The 13,641-nt window shown below is 53.3% G+C and overlaps 1 protein-coding gene across 1 annotated transcript in view; it reads right to left on the reverse strand.

The window, feature by feature from the left end:
- The window catches only part of P4HTM (prolyl 4-hydroxylase, transmembrane), a 30,289-nt gene extending 25,303 nt beyond the window's left edge, over positions 1 to 4,986 (reverse strand). Inside the window, exon 1 of the mRNA XM_072129191.1 lies at positions 4,570 to 4,986. Within this exon, the coding sequence (XP_071985292.1) occupies positions 4,570 to 4,899 (330 nt within the window). The 5' untranslated portion in view covers positions 4,900 to 4,986. The remainder of the gene's footprint in view (positions 1 to 4,569) is intronic.
- Between the last annotated feature and the right edge of the window lie 8,655 nt (positions 4,987 to 13,641).

A 13,641-nucleotide genomic window follows, 5' to 3' on the forward strand; every position in this document is an offset into this window, starting at 1 on the left:
GCAAGGGTGTCTCCTTCCCCCTCTGGCAGCTGACACTATAGCCCCCTCTTACATCCCCTGCGTCTCAACTCTACTGCCAAGTACTGCAGATGCTCTGCTCCTCTCCTGCCAAGCAGGGCAAGAAACTATTCATATTGGCTGCCCTCCAAACAGAGGGTCACTATAAAGAGACCTGACTGAGCATGTGCGACCACCAATTCACATCTATGGATATGGTGGACTTCCTATTGCTTTCAGTAACAGTTGTGTAATACCTGATCTCTCCTGCGGAGGCGCTGTAGGGATAAAAATGCTTCCTCCTAGGATCCCCTCAACATAGCTGATCAGGTATACTCCTAGCAGCAGCGATCACTGTATCAGTACAAGATAGGGGGACCCATTCCAAAAAGTATTGTCCAAAGTGGAGTACCCCTTTAATTACCATAATCGATGTATATATTGATATTACTGGTTACTGTGGGGATTTACTACATCACATACAGCACTGTACATTGTCTGTACATTGTCCTGACTGTGGGAGGGGGGGGGGGGAGGGGCCAGGCCATATACAGAGGTCACTGAAGGTCAAGCCACATTCCTTTAAGGGAATTAGAAACTGCTTGGAAACCGGAGATCCAGCCCCTGGTCGGACTGGGAGTATAACATTCCCCTGGTGATGGGATAAGACCCGGATTACGCAGCATTTGCAGGTATCAGCGCGTTCCTCTGGATCACAATGTGACAACAACTATAACATATAAATCCTGAAAAAAAATTCTTAAAGGGGTTGAGCCCTCAATACATTTCTAGAAGACTTCAAGACTCTCTGGACTGGAAATCCCAATAAGCTGAATTTAGATTAGGCGGATGCTCCCTCGTGCTGCACAGTGGGGGTAACTTCTGACCTCCTGTTGTAAGGTTTTAAAGTCAATTCACTGACAGCAAGCGGAGATCTTTAAAAAATGACTCCTTTAAAGGGAGTCCACAAGTACAGCATTGTGCAGGACACTCTATAAGCTTCCCAAAATTGTCATATTTATGCAAATTAGATTTTCAGTGCACTGTGGGCGGAGCTTCCTCTATCTACTCATTATTTCAACAAGGGATATTACTCATTGGGGGACATGTAGCTTCATTTTGACCTGTCCTCTATTCTTTATGGGGCTTTTCTTTTTTGGGGGACTTTTGGGTTCATTTTTGCGGCTTTGGCAGAGTCTTAGCCGGGGGTTCCTAAACGTATCTTTCCAAGACAGAAGTTTTCTTTGTCTTGCGACTTTTCGTAGAGCAAATTAGAGACTTTTTAGGTAGAAAACTAACTACAACTGACCCCTAGTTCTATAAATGTGCCTGAAAACTAGCAAAAAAATAAAAAACTAAAAAAAAAAAAGCTGCAAAACAGATTCAAAAAAATACATGAATGGGAACGGCAGATTTAGGAAGATTCTACATGTGCCCCTCATAACAAGTGCACCAGCAGACATAGCCCCACCCCGACGTGTTACCCGAATATTTCCGATTTGCGCCAATTTCCGAACGAAAACCCGACGGATTCGGAAAAAAACGCCGCATTTAAAACAAAAAATGTGTCGCGGAGCTTGCACTTACCTTCACTCAGCACGGCTTGGTGTATTCCAGGGAACTTCAGCGCAGCAGCGCCAAGAGCATCGGAATGCACTGGAATACACCGAGCCGGGCTGAGTGAAGGTAAGTGCAATTTTCACAACACATTTTTTTTTAAATGCGGCAGTTTTTCCGAATCCGTCGGGTTTACGTTCGGCCACGCCCCCCGATTTCCGTCGCGTGCATGCCGGCGCCGATGCGCCACAATCCGATCCCGGGGGAATTCAGGAAAAATCGGCGCAAATCGGAAATATTCGTGAAACACGTCCGGAAAACGCGGATCGGGCCCTTAGTAAATGACCCCCAATGTTGGTTATGATTGTGGGATTATCTGGGAGCCTCTCTTCGAGGCCATGTTCACACTTGAATTTTCATTGCGGTTTGAAACCCATTAAAACAGCTGGGGGAATGTGATTTACCTAATTACATTACTGTTAACATTTGCGTTAACAAAATGCATTGTAAACGCAATGTTAAGACATGTGTTAACATATGCATTTTGTTAACATATATGTTAACTTAGCATTAACAAATGTAAACACTAAGGTAATTAGGCAACCACCTCTCCTCAGCTTTTGTAATGCGTTTCAAAACGGATTCAAGCCAGCCAAATGCACGGTGAACATGCAAAAAGCATGCGTTTTGAATGTGTTTCAAAATGTATCAAATGCAGGAGTAAAGAACAGATTGAGGGGGAATAAGTAACAATATATTATCAAATACCGCTCCTTAGAGGCAGCCCCAAAATTTACAGGAGGGAGACACCAACTCTGGCATTTTTGGGATATGGGGGGTGGTTCCTGTGTCAGAGGAATTCAGAACTGATACTATGATATATATGGAGCATCACGATATATAGTAGGGGTTGGGGGTGGAGTAAAACCCAAGGGGGCACATACTTCCATGAGATATCTGACCCTGCTACTGCTGAGAAGGAAACCCCTTACATTATGTGATGTGTCAGGATAGAGAGACTCTGGGGCACATTTACTAAGGGTCCGAAACATCGGGTTTCGCAATTTTTTTCAGTTTTGTCCTGAATTGCCCCGGGTTTTTGGCGCACGCGATCGGATTGTGTCGTTGTGGCGTTGACTTGCGTGCGACACAAATCGGGGGTGTGGACGTAGGACAACCCGACTGATTCGGACAAACCGCAGAATTTAAAAAGCAAATTGTGTCGCAAGATCAGCACTCACATGCATCGGGAAGAAGAAAGTGAACTCCGGTGGGCCTCAGCGGGGGAAGCGACACATGCAGGAAATTAGATGAACAATCTTAGTGAATAGCTGCAGCTCCGAATCCTCGTCGGACATTCCGGATTGGCGGTGCAATGGGACGGGTAAGTAAATGTGCTCCTCTGTGTCTAGACTCCACTGCAAACGGAAACACACGCCGCCATTGCGCATGTAAACTCAGCGCTAGCTGTAAGTGAGACCCTACCCTTATACAGTGCCTGACTCTCCATATAGGGAGCAGGGGACCCCTGCAAGGAGCTGTAGTAGGATATATATAGGGCAAGAGTCTGCAACCCATGAACTACAACACTCATCATGCTCCACGTCTCCATCTGCCTCTGCCGACTGTCTGTTCTATCTAGAGGCTGATACTAAGCTGCTGAGTCGTTACAATGTATAAGGATTTTTTTTTATTGATTACCTGCCCTTGGATGATCAATATTAGACCCTGCTGATCAGCTGTTTAAAGGGTTGTACCTACAGCTGGGACCCCCACTGATCTCAGGAGCAGGACCTCCAGTCATCCAGATAATGGGGGTCCTGTTCTCACTAATGGGTGGATCAACAGATTGAGCATGGGTCAGTTATTGCTCAGAGCAGGTATTGGCTGTATCCAGCGCTGTGTATGAGAGAGCCAGAGATACCCAACTGCTCTGCTCAGCAATTTACTACACTCTTATCGTATTGAATGGAGCAGCCGATGCATGCAGGACCCCTCGCTCCATCAATTAATGAGATCAGACCTTATTTTCATCATCTGAGGGGGGGGGACCCCAAATCTAATTATTTCCTCCTATCCTTTGGATACTAAAACTTGGCAGAACCTCTTCTTTCTAGATCCATGACTTTGCATCCGATCGGACACAGGGTCATTTTGAAACTGAAGTGACTGGAAATTGGCTGCAATACTAAGCTTAACCGCTATACAATGTGCTGCGCTGTGCCTGGCAAGTCAAGCCAAAGACAGCTGACACAAGGCGGAGCTGCTGCATATGTATTCCCAGCGCTCCCTATGGGTGCTGTATACGTGTGTATGCAGAGAGCGCCCCCTAGTGGTAGCCGCAGCCTAACAGTATTGTGTCTAAAAAGCACATTTTGGGCAATTTACGCTTTTATCGTCTCCATGTTTCGTGGAAAGTTCTTGATATGTATTAGCAGTAAATTCCTTTGCCCTGATTGGCGGTTTTCTCCTCGTTCCTGATCATAAGGAGAATGGGCCCCCGTATTTCTAAGGTATAGCTCCGGGGATTTTGGGGTATGCCTTAAGGTATGTGCTAACAAGGACCATCTACTCCAATATCCTAGTGTTGCATTTAATGTGAGTCATGGATGGATGCGCCGCTTTTGCAGCGTGCTGTAAAGCGATTGTTCCTGCCTCGCTTTGCTCTAATTTTAGCCATTAAGTAAATTATGTCACACATTGACTCCCCCACTGGCCTGTAATGGGGTAAATTATAAAAAAAAATTAAAAATGGCTTCCAACACAGAAAAACCAAGTCCAAGAGAAAAATGCAACCAATCATGCAGCTCCTTTCATTGGGTGCTAGTATAACTCCTCCCCTTTTCGAATGAGCCCCCTCACCACCACTTTACGGCCGACACATGACACTCGGGCAGTTGCCGCAGAGGGCACGTGACCTAACCTCCCCCCTCACCCCCGCAGCGCTGACAGCTCGGGGTATCACGTGACGCGGTTCTACGCGGAGGTCACATGACCCGGGGGTATCTGTCTCACCTTGATGCCCTCCAGTCGGGGCAGGTAGCTGTAGGGCCCGGGGCCGTCCTGCTGGCGGAGCTGCTGCGCCCTGTGCTCAGGGGCCGGGGTGGCGGAGGGGCCGGTAGGGCCCGGTCCCCCCGCGGTGTCGCCCCCGTTCTGGCCGCCGTTGCTGTAGTAGACGTAGAGCAGCAGCGCGATGACATTGAGGATGTAGACGTGCACGAACACCATCACCACCACGAAGTATGAGCGCGAGCACACGCTGTTCCCCTTCTGTATCCCGGCCAGCCGGTCCCTCATGGGCGGCGGGGGCTCCGGCCCGTGCTCCCCGCTCCCCGCGCTCTCCATCCCGGCCTCACACCGACTGCCGGGAGCCGCCACCTGCACAGCGACACCTGCAGGCGGAGCCGTGACGTCACCGAGGACCGGGAGGAGCCGCGCACTGTCTGCACACACACGGACCGGGACCTACAGGAGGGACAGCGACACCGGGGCTGACTGGAGGGACAGCGACACCGGGACCGACGGGAGGGACAGCAACACCGGGACCGAGGGGAGGGACAGCGACACCAGGACTGACGGGAGGGACAGCAACACCGGGAAGGACAGCAACACCGGGACCGACGGGAGGGACAGCGACACCGGGAGTGACGGGAGGGACAGCGACACCAGGACTGACAGGAGGGACAGCGACACCAGGACTGACAGGAGGGACAGCGACACCAGGAAGGACAGCAACACTAGGACTGACAGGAGGGACAACTACAGCGGGACTGACAGGAGGGACAACTACATCGAGACTGACAGGAGGGACAGCGACACCAGGAGGGACAGCTACACCAGGACTGACAGCCAGGGTCCAGCTCTTTAGCTTAGGCCGGTGCCGGTGACCCCTGACCACTGCTGGCTATGATAGAAAGGTGTCAGGACACACAGGACATGGCAGCTCCCTGTGTATGGGGGGTGTAGTCACAGATCGGTCAGAGCACCCATGCTGACCCCTGCTGGCTATGATAGAAAGGTGTCAGCACACACAGGACATGGCAGCTCGCTGTGTATGGGGGCTGTAGTCACAGAGGGGTCAGAGCGCCCATGCTGACCCCTGACCACTGCTGGCTATGATAGAAAGGTGTCAGGACACACAGGACATGGCAGCTCGCTGTGTATGGGGGCTGTAGTCACAGAGGGATCAGAGCACCCATGCTGACCCCTGACCACTGCTGGCTATGATAGAAAGGTGTCAGGACACACAGGACATGGCAGCTCGCTGTGTATGGGGGGTGTAGTCACAGAGGGGACAGAGCGCCCATGCTGACCCCTGACCACTGCTGGCTATGATAGAAAGGTGTCAGGACACACAGGACATGGCAGCTCGCTGTGTATGGGGGATGTAGTCACAGAGGGGTCAGAGCTCCCATGCTGACCCCTGACCACTGCTGGCTATCATAGAAAGGTGTCAGGACACACAGGACATGGCAGCTCGCTGTGTATGGGGGTGTAGTCACAGAGAGGTCAGAGCGCCCATGCTGACCCCTGACCACTGCTGGCTATGATAGAAAGGTGTCAGGACACACAGGACATGGCAGCTCACTGTGTATGGAGGGTGTAGTCACAGAGGGGTCAGAGCGCCCATGCTGACCCCTGACCACTGCTGGCTATGATAGAAAGGTGTCAGGACACACAGGACATGGCAGCTCGCTGTGTATGGGGGTGTAGTCACAGGGGGGTCAGAGCACCCATGCTGACCCCTGACCACTGCTGGCTATGATAGAAAGGTGTCAGGACACACAGGACATGGCAGCTCGCTGTGTATGGGGGATGTAGTCACAGAGGGGTCAGAGCTCCCATGCTGACCCCTGACCACTGCTGGCTATGATAGAAAGGTGTCAGGACACACAGGACATGGCAGCTCGCTGTGTATGGGGGATGTAGTCACAGAGGGGACAGAGCGCCCATGCTGACCCCTGACCACTGCTGGCTATGATAGAAAGGTGTCAGGACACAGGACATGGCAGCTCGCTGTGTATGGGGGATGTAGTCACAGAGGGGTCAGAGTGCCCATGCTGACCCCTGACCACTGCTGGCTATGATAGAAAGGTGTCAGGACACAGGACATGGCAGCTCGCTGTGTATGGGGGGTGTAGTCACAGAGGGGTCAGAGCGTCCATGCTGACCCCTGACCACTGCTGGCTATGATAGAAAGGTGTCAGGACACACAGGACATGGCAGCTCGCTGTGTATGGGAGGTGTAGTCACAGAGGGGTCAGAGCACCCATGCTGACCCCTGACCACTGCTGGCTATGATAGAAAGGTGTCAGGACACACAGGACATGGCAGCTCGCTGTGTATGGGGGGTGTAGTCACAGAGAGGTCAGAGCGCCCATGCTGACCCCTGACCACTGCTGGCTATGATAGAAAGGTGTCAGGACACACAGGACATGGCAGCTCGCTGTGTATGGGGGGTGTAGTCACAGAGGGGTCAGAGCACCCATGCTGACCCCTGACCACTGCTGGCTATGATAGAAGGGTGTCAGAACACGTAGGACACGGCAGCTCGCTGTGTATGGGGGATGTAGTCACAGAGGGGTCAGAGCACCCATGCTGACCCCTGACCACTGCTGGCTATGATAGAAAGGTGTCAGAACACACAGGACATGGCAGCTCGCTGTGTATGGGGGGTGTAGTCACAGAGGGGTCAGAGCTCCCATGCTGACCCCTGACCACTGCTGGCTATGATAGAAGGGTGTCAGGACACACAGGACATGGCAGCTCACTGTGTATGGGGGGTGTAGTCACAGAGGGGTCAGAGCACCCATGCTGACCCCTGACCACTGCTGGCTATGATAGAAAGGTGTCAGGACACACAGGACATGGCAGCTCGCTGTGTATGAGGGGTGTAGTCACAGAGGGGTCAGAGCGCCCATGCTGACCCCTGACCACTGCTGGCTATGATAGAAAGGTGTCAGGACACACAGGACATGGCAGCTCGCTGTGTATGGGGGGTGTAGTCACAGAGAGGTCAGAGCGCCCATGCTGACCCCTGACCACTGCTGGCTATGATAGAAAGGTGTCAGGACATGGCAGCTCGCTGTGTATGGGGGGTGTAGTCACAGAGGGGTCAGAGCGCCCATGCTGACCCCTGACCACTGCTGGCTATGATAGAAAGGTGTCAGGACACAGGACATGGCAGCTCGCTGTGTATGGGGGATGTAGTCACAGAGGGGTCAGAGTGCCCATGCTGACCCCTGACCACTGCTGGCTATGATAGAAAGGTGTCAGGACACACAGGACATGGCAGCTCGCTGTGTATGGGGGGTGTAGTCACAGAGGGGTCAGAGCGCCCATGCTGACCCCTGACCACTGCTGGCTATGATAGATAGGTGTCAGGACACAGGACATGGCTGCTCGCTGTGTATGGGGGGTGTAGTCACAGAGAGGTCAGAGCGCCCATGCTGACCCCTGACCACTGCTGGCTATGATAGAAAGGTGTCAGGACACAGGACATGGCAGCTCGCTGTGTATGGGGGGTGTAGTCACAGAGGGGTCAGAGCATCCATGCTGACCCCTGACCACTGCTGGCTATGATAGAAAGGTGTCAGGACACACAGGACATGGCAGCTCGCTGTGTATGGGAGGTGTAGTCACAGAGGGGTCAGAGCACCCATGCTGACCCCTGACCACTGCTGGTTATGATAGAAAGGTGTCAGGACACACAGGACATGGCAGCTCGCTGTGTATGGGGGGTGTAGTCACAGAGGGGTGAGAGCGCCCATGCTGACCCCTGACCACTGCTGGCTATGATAGAAAGGTGTCAGGACACACAGGACATGGCAGCTCGCTGTGTATGGGGGGTGTAGTCACAGAGGGGTCAGAGCACCCATGCTGACTCCTGACCACTGCTGGCTATGATAGAAAGGTGTCAGGACACACAGGACATGGCAGCTCACTGTGTATGGGGGGTGTAGTCACAGAGGGGTCAGAGCGCACATGCTGACCCCTGACAACTGCTGGCTATGATAGAAAGGTGTCAGGAGATGGCAGCTCGCTGTGTATAGGGGGTGTAGTCACAGAGGGGTCAGAGCACCCATGCTGACCCCTGACCACTGCTGGCTATGATAGAAAGGTGTCAGGACACACAGGACATGGCAGCTCGCTGTGTATGGGGGTGTAGTCAGAGAGAGGTCAGAGCGCCCATGCTGACCCCTGACCACTGCTGGCTATGATAGAAAGGTGTCAGGACACACAGGACATGGCAGCTCGCTGTGTATGGGGGGTGTAGTCACAGAGGGGTCAGAGCACCCATGCTGACCCCTGACCACTGCTGGCTATGATAGAAAGGTGTCAGAACACATAGGACACGGCAGCTCGCTGTGTATGGGGGATGTAGTCACAGAGGGGTCAGAGCACCCATGCTGACCCCTGACCACTGCTGGCTATGATAGAAAGGTGTCAGAACACACAGGACATGGCAGCTCGCTGTGTATGGGGGGTGTAGTCACAGAGGGGTCAGAGCTCCCATGCTGACCCCTGACCACTGCTGGCTATGATAGAAGGGTGTCAGGACACACAGGACATGGCAGCTCACTGTGTATGGGGGGTGTAGTCACAGAGGGGTCAGAGCACCCATGCTGACCCTTGACCACTGCTGGCTATGATAGAAAGGTGTCAGGACACACAGGACATGGCAGCTCGCTGTGTATGGGGGGTGTAGTCACAGAGAGCTCAGAGCGCCCATGCTGACCCCTGACCACTGCTGGCTATGATAGAAAGGTGTCAGGACACACAGGACATGGCAGCTCGCTGTGTATGGGGGGTGTAGTCACAGAGAGCTCAGAGCGCCCATGCTGACCCCTGACCACTGCTGGCTATGATAGAAAGGTGTCAGGACATGGCAGCTCGCTGTGTATGGGGGGTGTAGTCACAGAGGGGTCAGAGCGCCCATGCTGACCCATGACCACTGCTGGCTATGATAGAAAGGTGTCAGGACATGGCAGCTCGCTGTGTATGGGGGGTGTAGTCACAGAGGGGTCAGAGCGCCCATGCTGACCCCTGACCACTGCTGGCTATGATAGAAAGGTGTCAGGACACACAGGACATGGCTGCTCGCTGTGTATGGGGGGTGTAGTCACAGAGGGGTCAGAGCGCCCATGCTGACCCCTGACCACTGCTGGCTATGATAGAAAGGTGTCAGGACACACAGGACATGGCAGCTCGCTGTGTATGGGGGATGTAGTCACAGAGGGGTCAGAGCACCCATGCTGACCCCTGACCACTGCTGGCTATGATAGAAAGGTGTCAGGACACAGGACATGGCAGCTCGCTGTGTATGGGGGATGTAGTCACAGGAGGGGTCAGAGTGCCCATGCTGACCCCTGACCACTGCTGGCTATGATAGAAAGGTGTCAGGACACAGGACATGGCAGCTCGCTGTGTATGGGGGGTGTAGTCACAGAGGGGTCAGAGCACTCATGCTGACCCCTGACCACTGCTGGCTATGATAGAAAGGTGTCAGGACACAGGACATGGCAGCTCGCTGTGTATGGGGGATGTAGTCACAGAGGGGTCAGAGCGCCCATGCTGACCCCTGACCACTGCTGGCTATGATAGAAAGGTGTCAGGACACAGGACATGGCAGCTCGCTGTGTATGGGGGTGTAGTCACAGAGGGGTCAAAGCGTCCATGTTGACCCCTGACCACTGCTGGCTATGATAGAAAGGTGTCAGGACACACAGGACATGGCAGCTCGCTGTGTATGGGGGTGTAGTCACAGAGGGGTCAGAGCACCCATGCTGACCCCTGACCACTGCTGGCTATGATAGGAAGGTGTCAGGACACACAGGACATGGCAGCTCGCTGTGTATGGGGGGTGTAGTCACAGAGGGGTCAAAGCGTCCATGCTGACCCCTGACCACTGCTGGCTATGATAGAAAGATATCAGGACACACAGGACATGGCAGCTCGCTGTGTATGGGGAGTGTAGTCACAGAGGGGTCAGAGCGCCCATGCTGACCCCTGACCACTGCTGGCTATGATAGAAAGGTGTCAGGACACAGGACATGGCAGCTCGCTGTGTATGGGGAGTGTAGTCACAGAGGGGTCAGAGCGCCCATGCTGACCCCTGACCACTGCTGGCTATGATAGAAAGGTGTCAGGACACAGGACATGGCAGCTCGCTGTGTATGGGGGGTGTAGTCACAGAGCCCACCCCTGACCCCTGCTGGCTATTATGGGAAGGTGTCAGGATCGCTGTTTATCAGGGATTCAGTCAGAGTGTGACGCTCCATTTGGCAGTAATAGTGATCATTACCCAGCTTTCCATGACTCCTGAATGTAAAATCTTCCCTTCCTTTCCCATCTCTTGATGACCACGTTGATTCTATATCCCATCATTCACTGCTTCATCAGGTAGATTTCCACGGCCGGAGGGATGAGAATAACACTCTGACATGTCACCCAGCTTTCCTAGAATCAGATCAGACTCCTGGTGAGTGAGCGGGGGCGGTGCACGCTGGACATAGGCGCCATCTAAAAATATCTCCGAATATCTAAGACTTATCAAAACAAAGCTGAAAGCCCGAGGCGAGTGCATTCCCTGCGAGATAACACGCGGAGCTGGTCTTTGTCACATCCCACAGCCCTCAGCCTGGCAGCGGCGCCACCCTCTGGGTATTTATAGCCGCACACTCGCTGATGGTAACATGTCGTAGGCAGCTGCCACGCTCTAATCCCCGGGCATCTACCAGGGCGGCCGCTCCATTTATCTACAGTCAGGCTGGCACAGGGAACCCAACGGCATGTGATGTTATACAAAAGGGGCACCATGGAGAGCACCGGGCCAAACCTGAGACAAATGGCAGAAGGGGAGATTAAAGGGGACCCAAAAGGGAGGTAGTGTACGATGGTAGGGTGGTGCCGGCTCATTTACAAGCAGAATGGATCCGGCTCTGCAGAGACCACCCCATGCCCCCCCAATAGCCTCCGTTTTTATTTTCATATAATAACCTCAGTAAGCGTCACAGACCGCACCGTCTACTGTACAGTGGTGGCATCAGGGAACTGCAGCTTCAATAAAATGCATAAGGGTCCAAATGACCCCCTATTACTCAGTAAGAACCACAGCATTGTGCCTTATTAAAGGGGTTGGCCACTCTTTGCCATGCGCCTTTACTGGCTACTGGATCTGTGAACGTTCATCAAGAGATTCAGCTGTCCTGCTACTCACTTTTGTGATGTGTGCAGAATCTGTGTTTCTTTATTTACATGTCTGAGCTCTGATGAATAGGAGGAGCTGCAGGAGGAGACTCATCCTGTTTCCTCCTCCCCTCTTCCTGTCTGAGAAGAGAGACACAGTGGGTATCACCGTAAGGGCAGCCCTGACTAGCAAAAAGAACCTAACTATAAATGCAGAGAGCAGCATGGTGAGAACAGTTTGTATCTTCTCTCCGTGTCTCCGGTTTCCTCCCACACTCCAAAACATACTGGTAGGTGATTAGATTTTGAGCCCCATTGGGGACAGGGACTGATGTGACAAGTTCTGTGCAGCGCTGCGTAATCTGTGTGCGCTATATAAATATAGGAATTATTATAGGCTGCAGCTACCAAAGGAGGTAAAGACACAGGTAAGGGATGCAGAGACATGTCAAATGGAAGACATTTAATGAAAAGTGGCCAACCCCTTTAACTATCAGAGTAGAACCGGGCCCGCTACTTTATGTAGAATTCCACCACTGCTTGCCATCGGTGAATGAGACCTCCCTTGTCTATACCCTGTACATTGCCTTCTCACCAGAAAGCAGGACTGGTAAATACATCTGTATCCTGAGTACAACCAATAGCTCGGACTTCAGACTTCATAGCTTAAACATGTACCATCGCTGCTGACATGTATAGCTTTGACCGTATACAATGGTAGCAAACCCTCAGCTGTGTGAGAACAGATTTGCTACCTCTGCATGTAAGGAAGAGTCTTCCCATTTACTGACATGAGAGAAACACATTCATGTGCCTTATTGTAAAGGAAGTGAAGCTGATCACTAATCCTCAGCACAGCTGATCAATATCAGACCAAATAGGGGAGGAGAGGGGCTGGCACCACCACCCCCATCAGGGTGCTATGGGGTGCATCCAGGGGGTCTGGCACCACCACCCCCATCAGGGTGCTATGGGGTGCATCCAGGGGGTCTGGCACCACCACCCCCATCAGGGTGCTATGAGGTGCATCCAGGGGGGGCTGGCACCACCACCATCAGGGTGCTATGAGGTGCATCCAGGGGGGGCTGGCACCACCACCATCAGGGTGCTATGAGGTGCATCCAGGGGGGCTGGCAAGACCACCAATATCAGGGTGCTATGAGGTGCATCCAGGGGGGGCTGGCACCACCATCACGGTGCTATGGAGCCATCCAGGGGGGGCTGGCAAGACCACCACCATCAGGGTGCTATGAGGTGCATCCGGGGGGGGGCTGGCACCACCATCACTAACAGAGTGCTATGAGGTGCATCCGGGGGGGGCTGGCACCACCATCACTAACAGAGTGCTATGAGGTGCATCCGGGGGGGGCTGGCACCACCATCACTAACAGAGTGCTATGAGGTGCATCCGGGGGGGGCTGGCACCACCATCACTAACAGAGTGCTATGAGGTGCATCCGGGGGGGGCTGGCACCACCATCACTAACAGAGTGCTATGAGGTGCATCCGGGGGGGGCTGGCACCACCATCACTAACAGAGTGCTATGAGGTGCATCCGGGGGGGGCTGGCACCACCATCACTAACAGAGTGCTATGAGGTGCATCCGGGGGGGGCTGGCACCACCATCACTAACAGAGTGCTATGAGGTGCATCCGGGGGGGGCTGGCACCACCATCACTAACAGAGTGCTATGAGGTGCATCCGGGGGGGCTGGCACCACCATCACTAACAGAGTGCTATGAGGTGCATCCGGGGGGGGCTGGCACCACCATCACTAACAGAGTGCTATGAGGTGCATCCGGGGGGGGCTGGCACCACCATCACTAACAGAGTGCTATGAGGTGCATCCGGGGGGGGCTGGCACCACCATCACTAACAGAGTGCTATGAGGTGCATCC

Source organism: Engystomops pustulosus, chromosome 10 (genome assembly GCF_040894005.1).
Source record: "Engystomops pustulosus chromosome 10, aEngPut4.maternal, whole genome shotgun sequence".
NCBI lineage: Eukaryota > Metazoa > Chordata > Amphibia > Anura > Leptodactylidae > Engystomops > Engystomops pustulosus.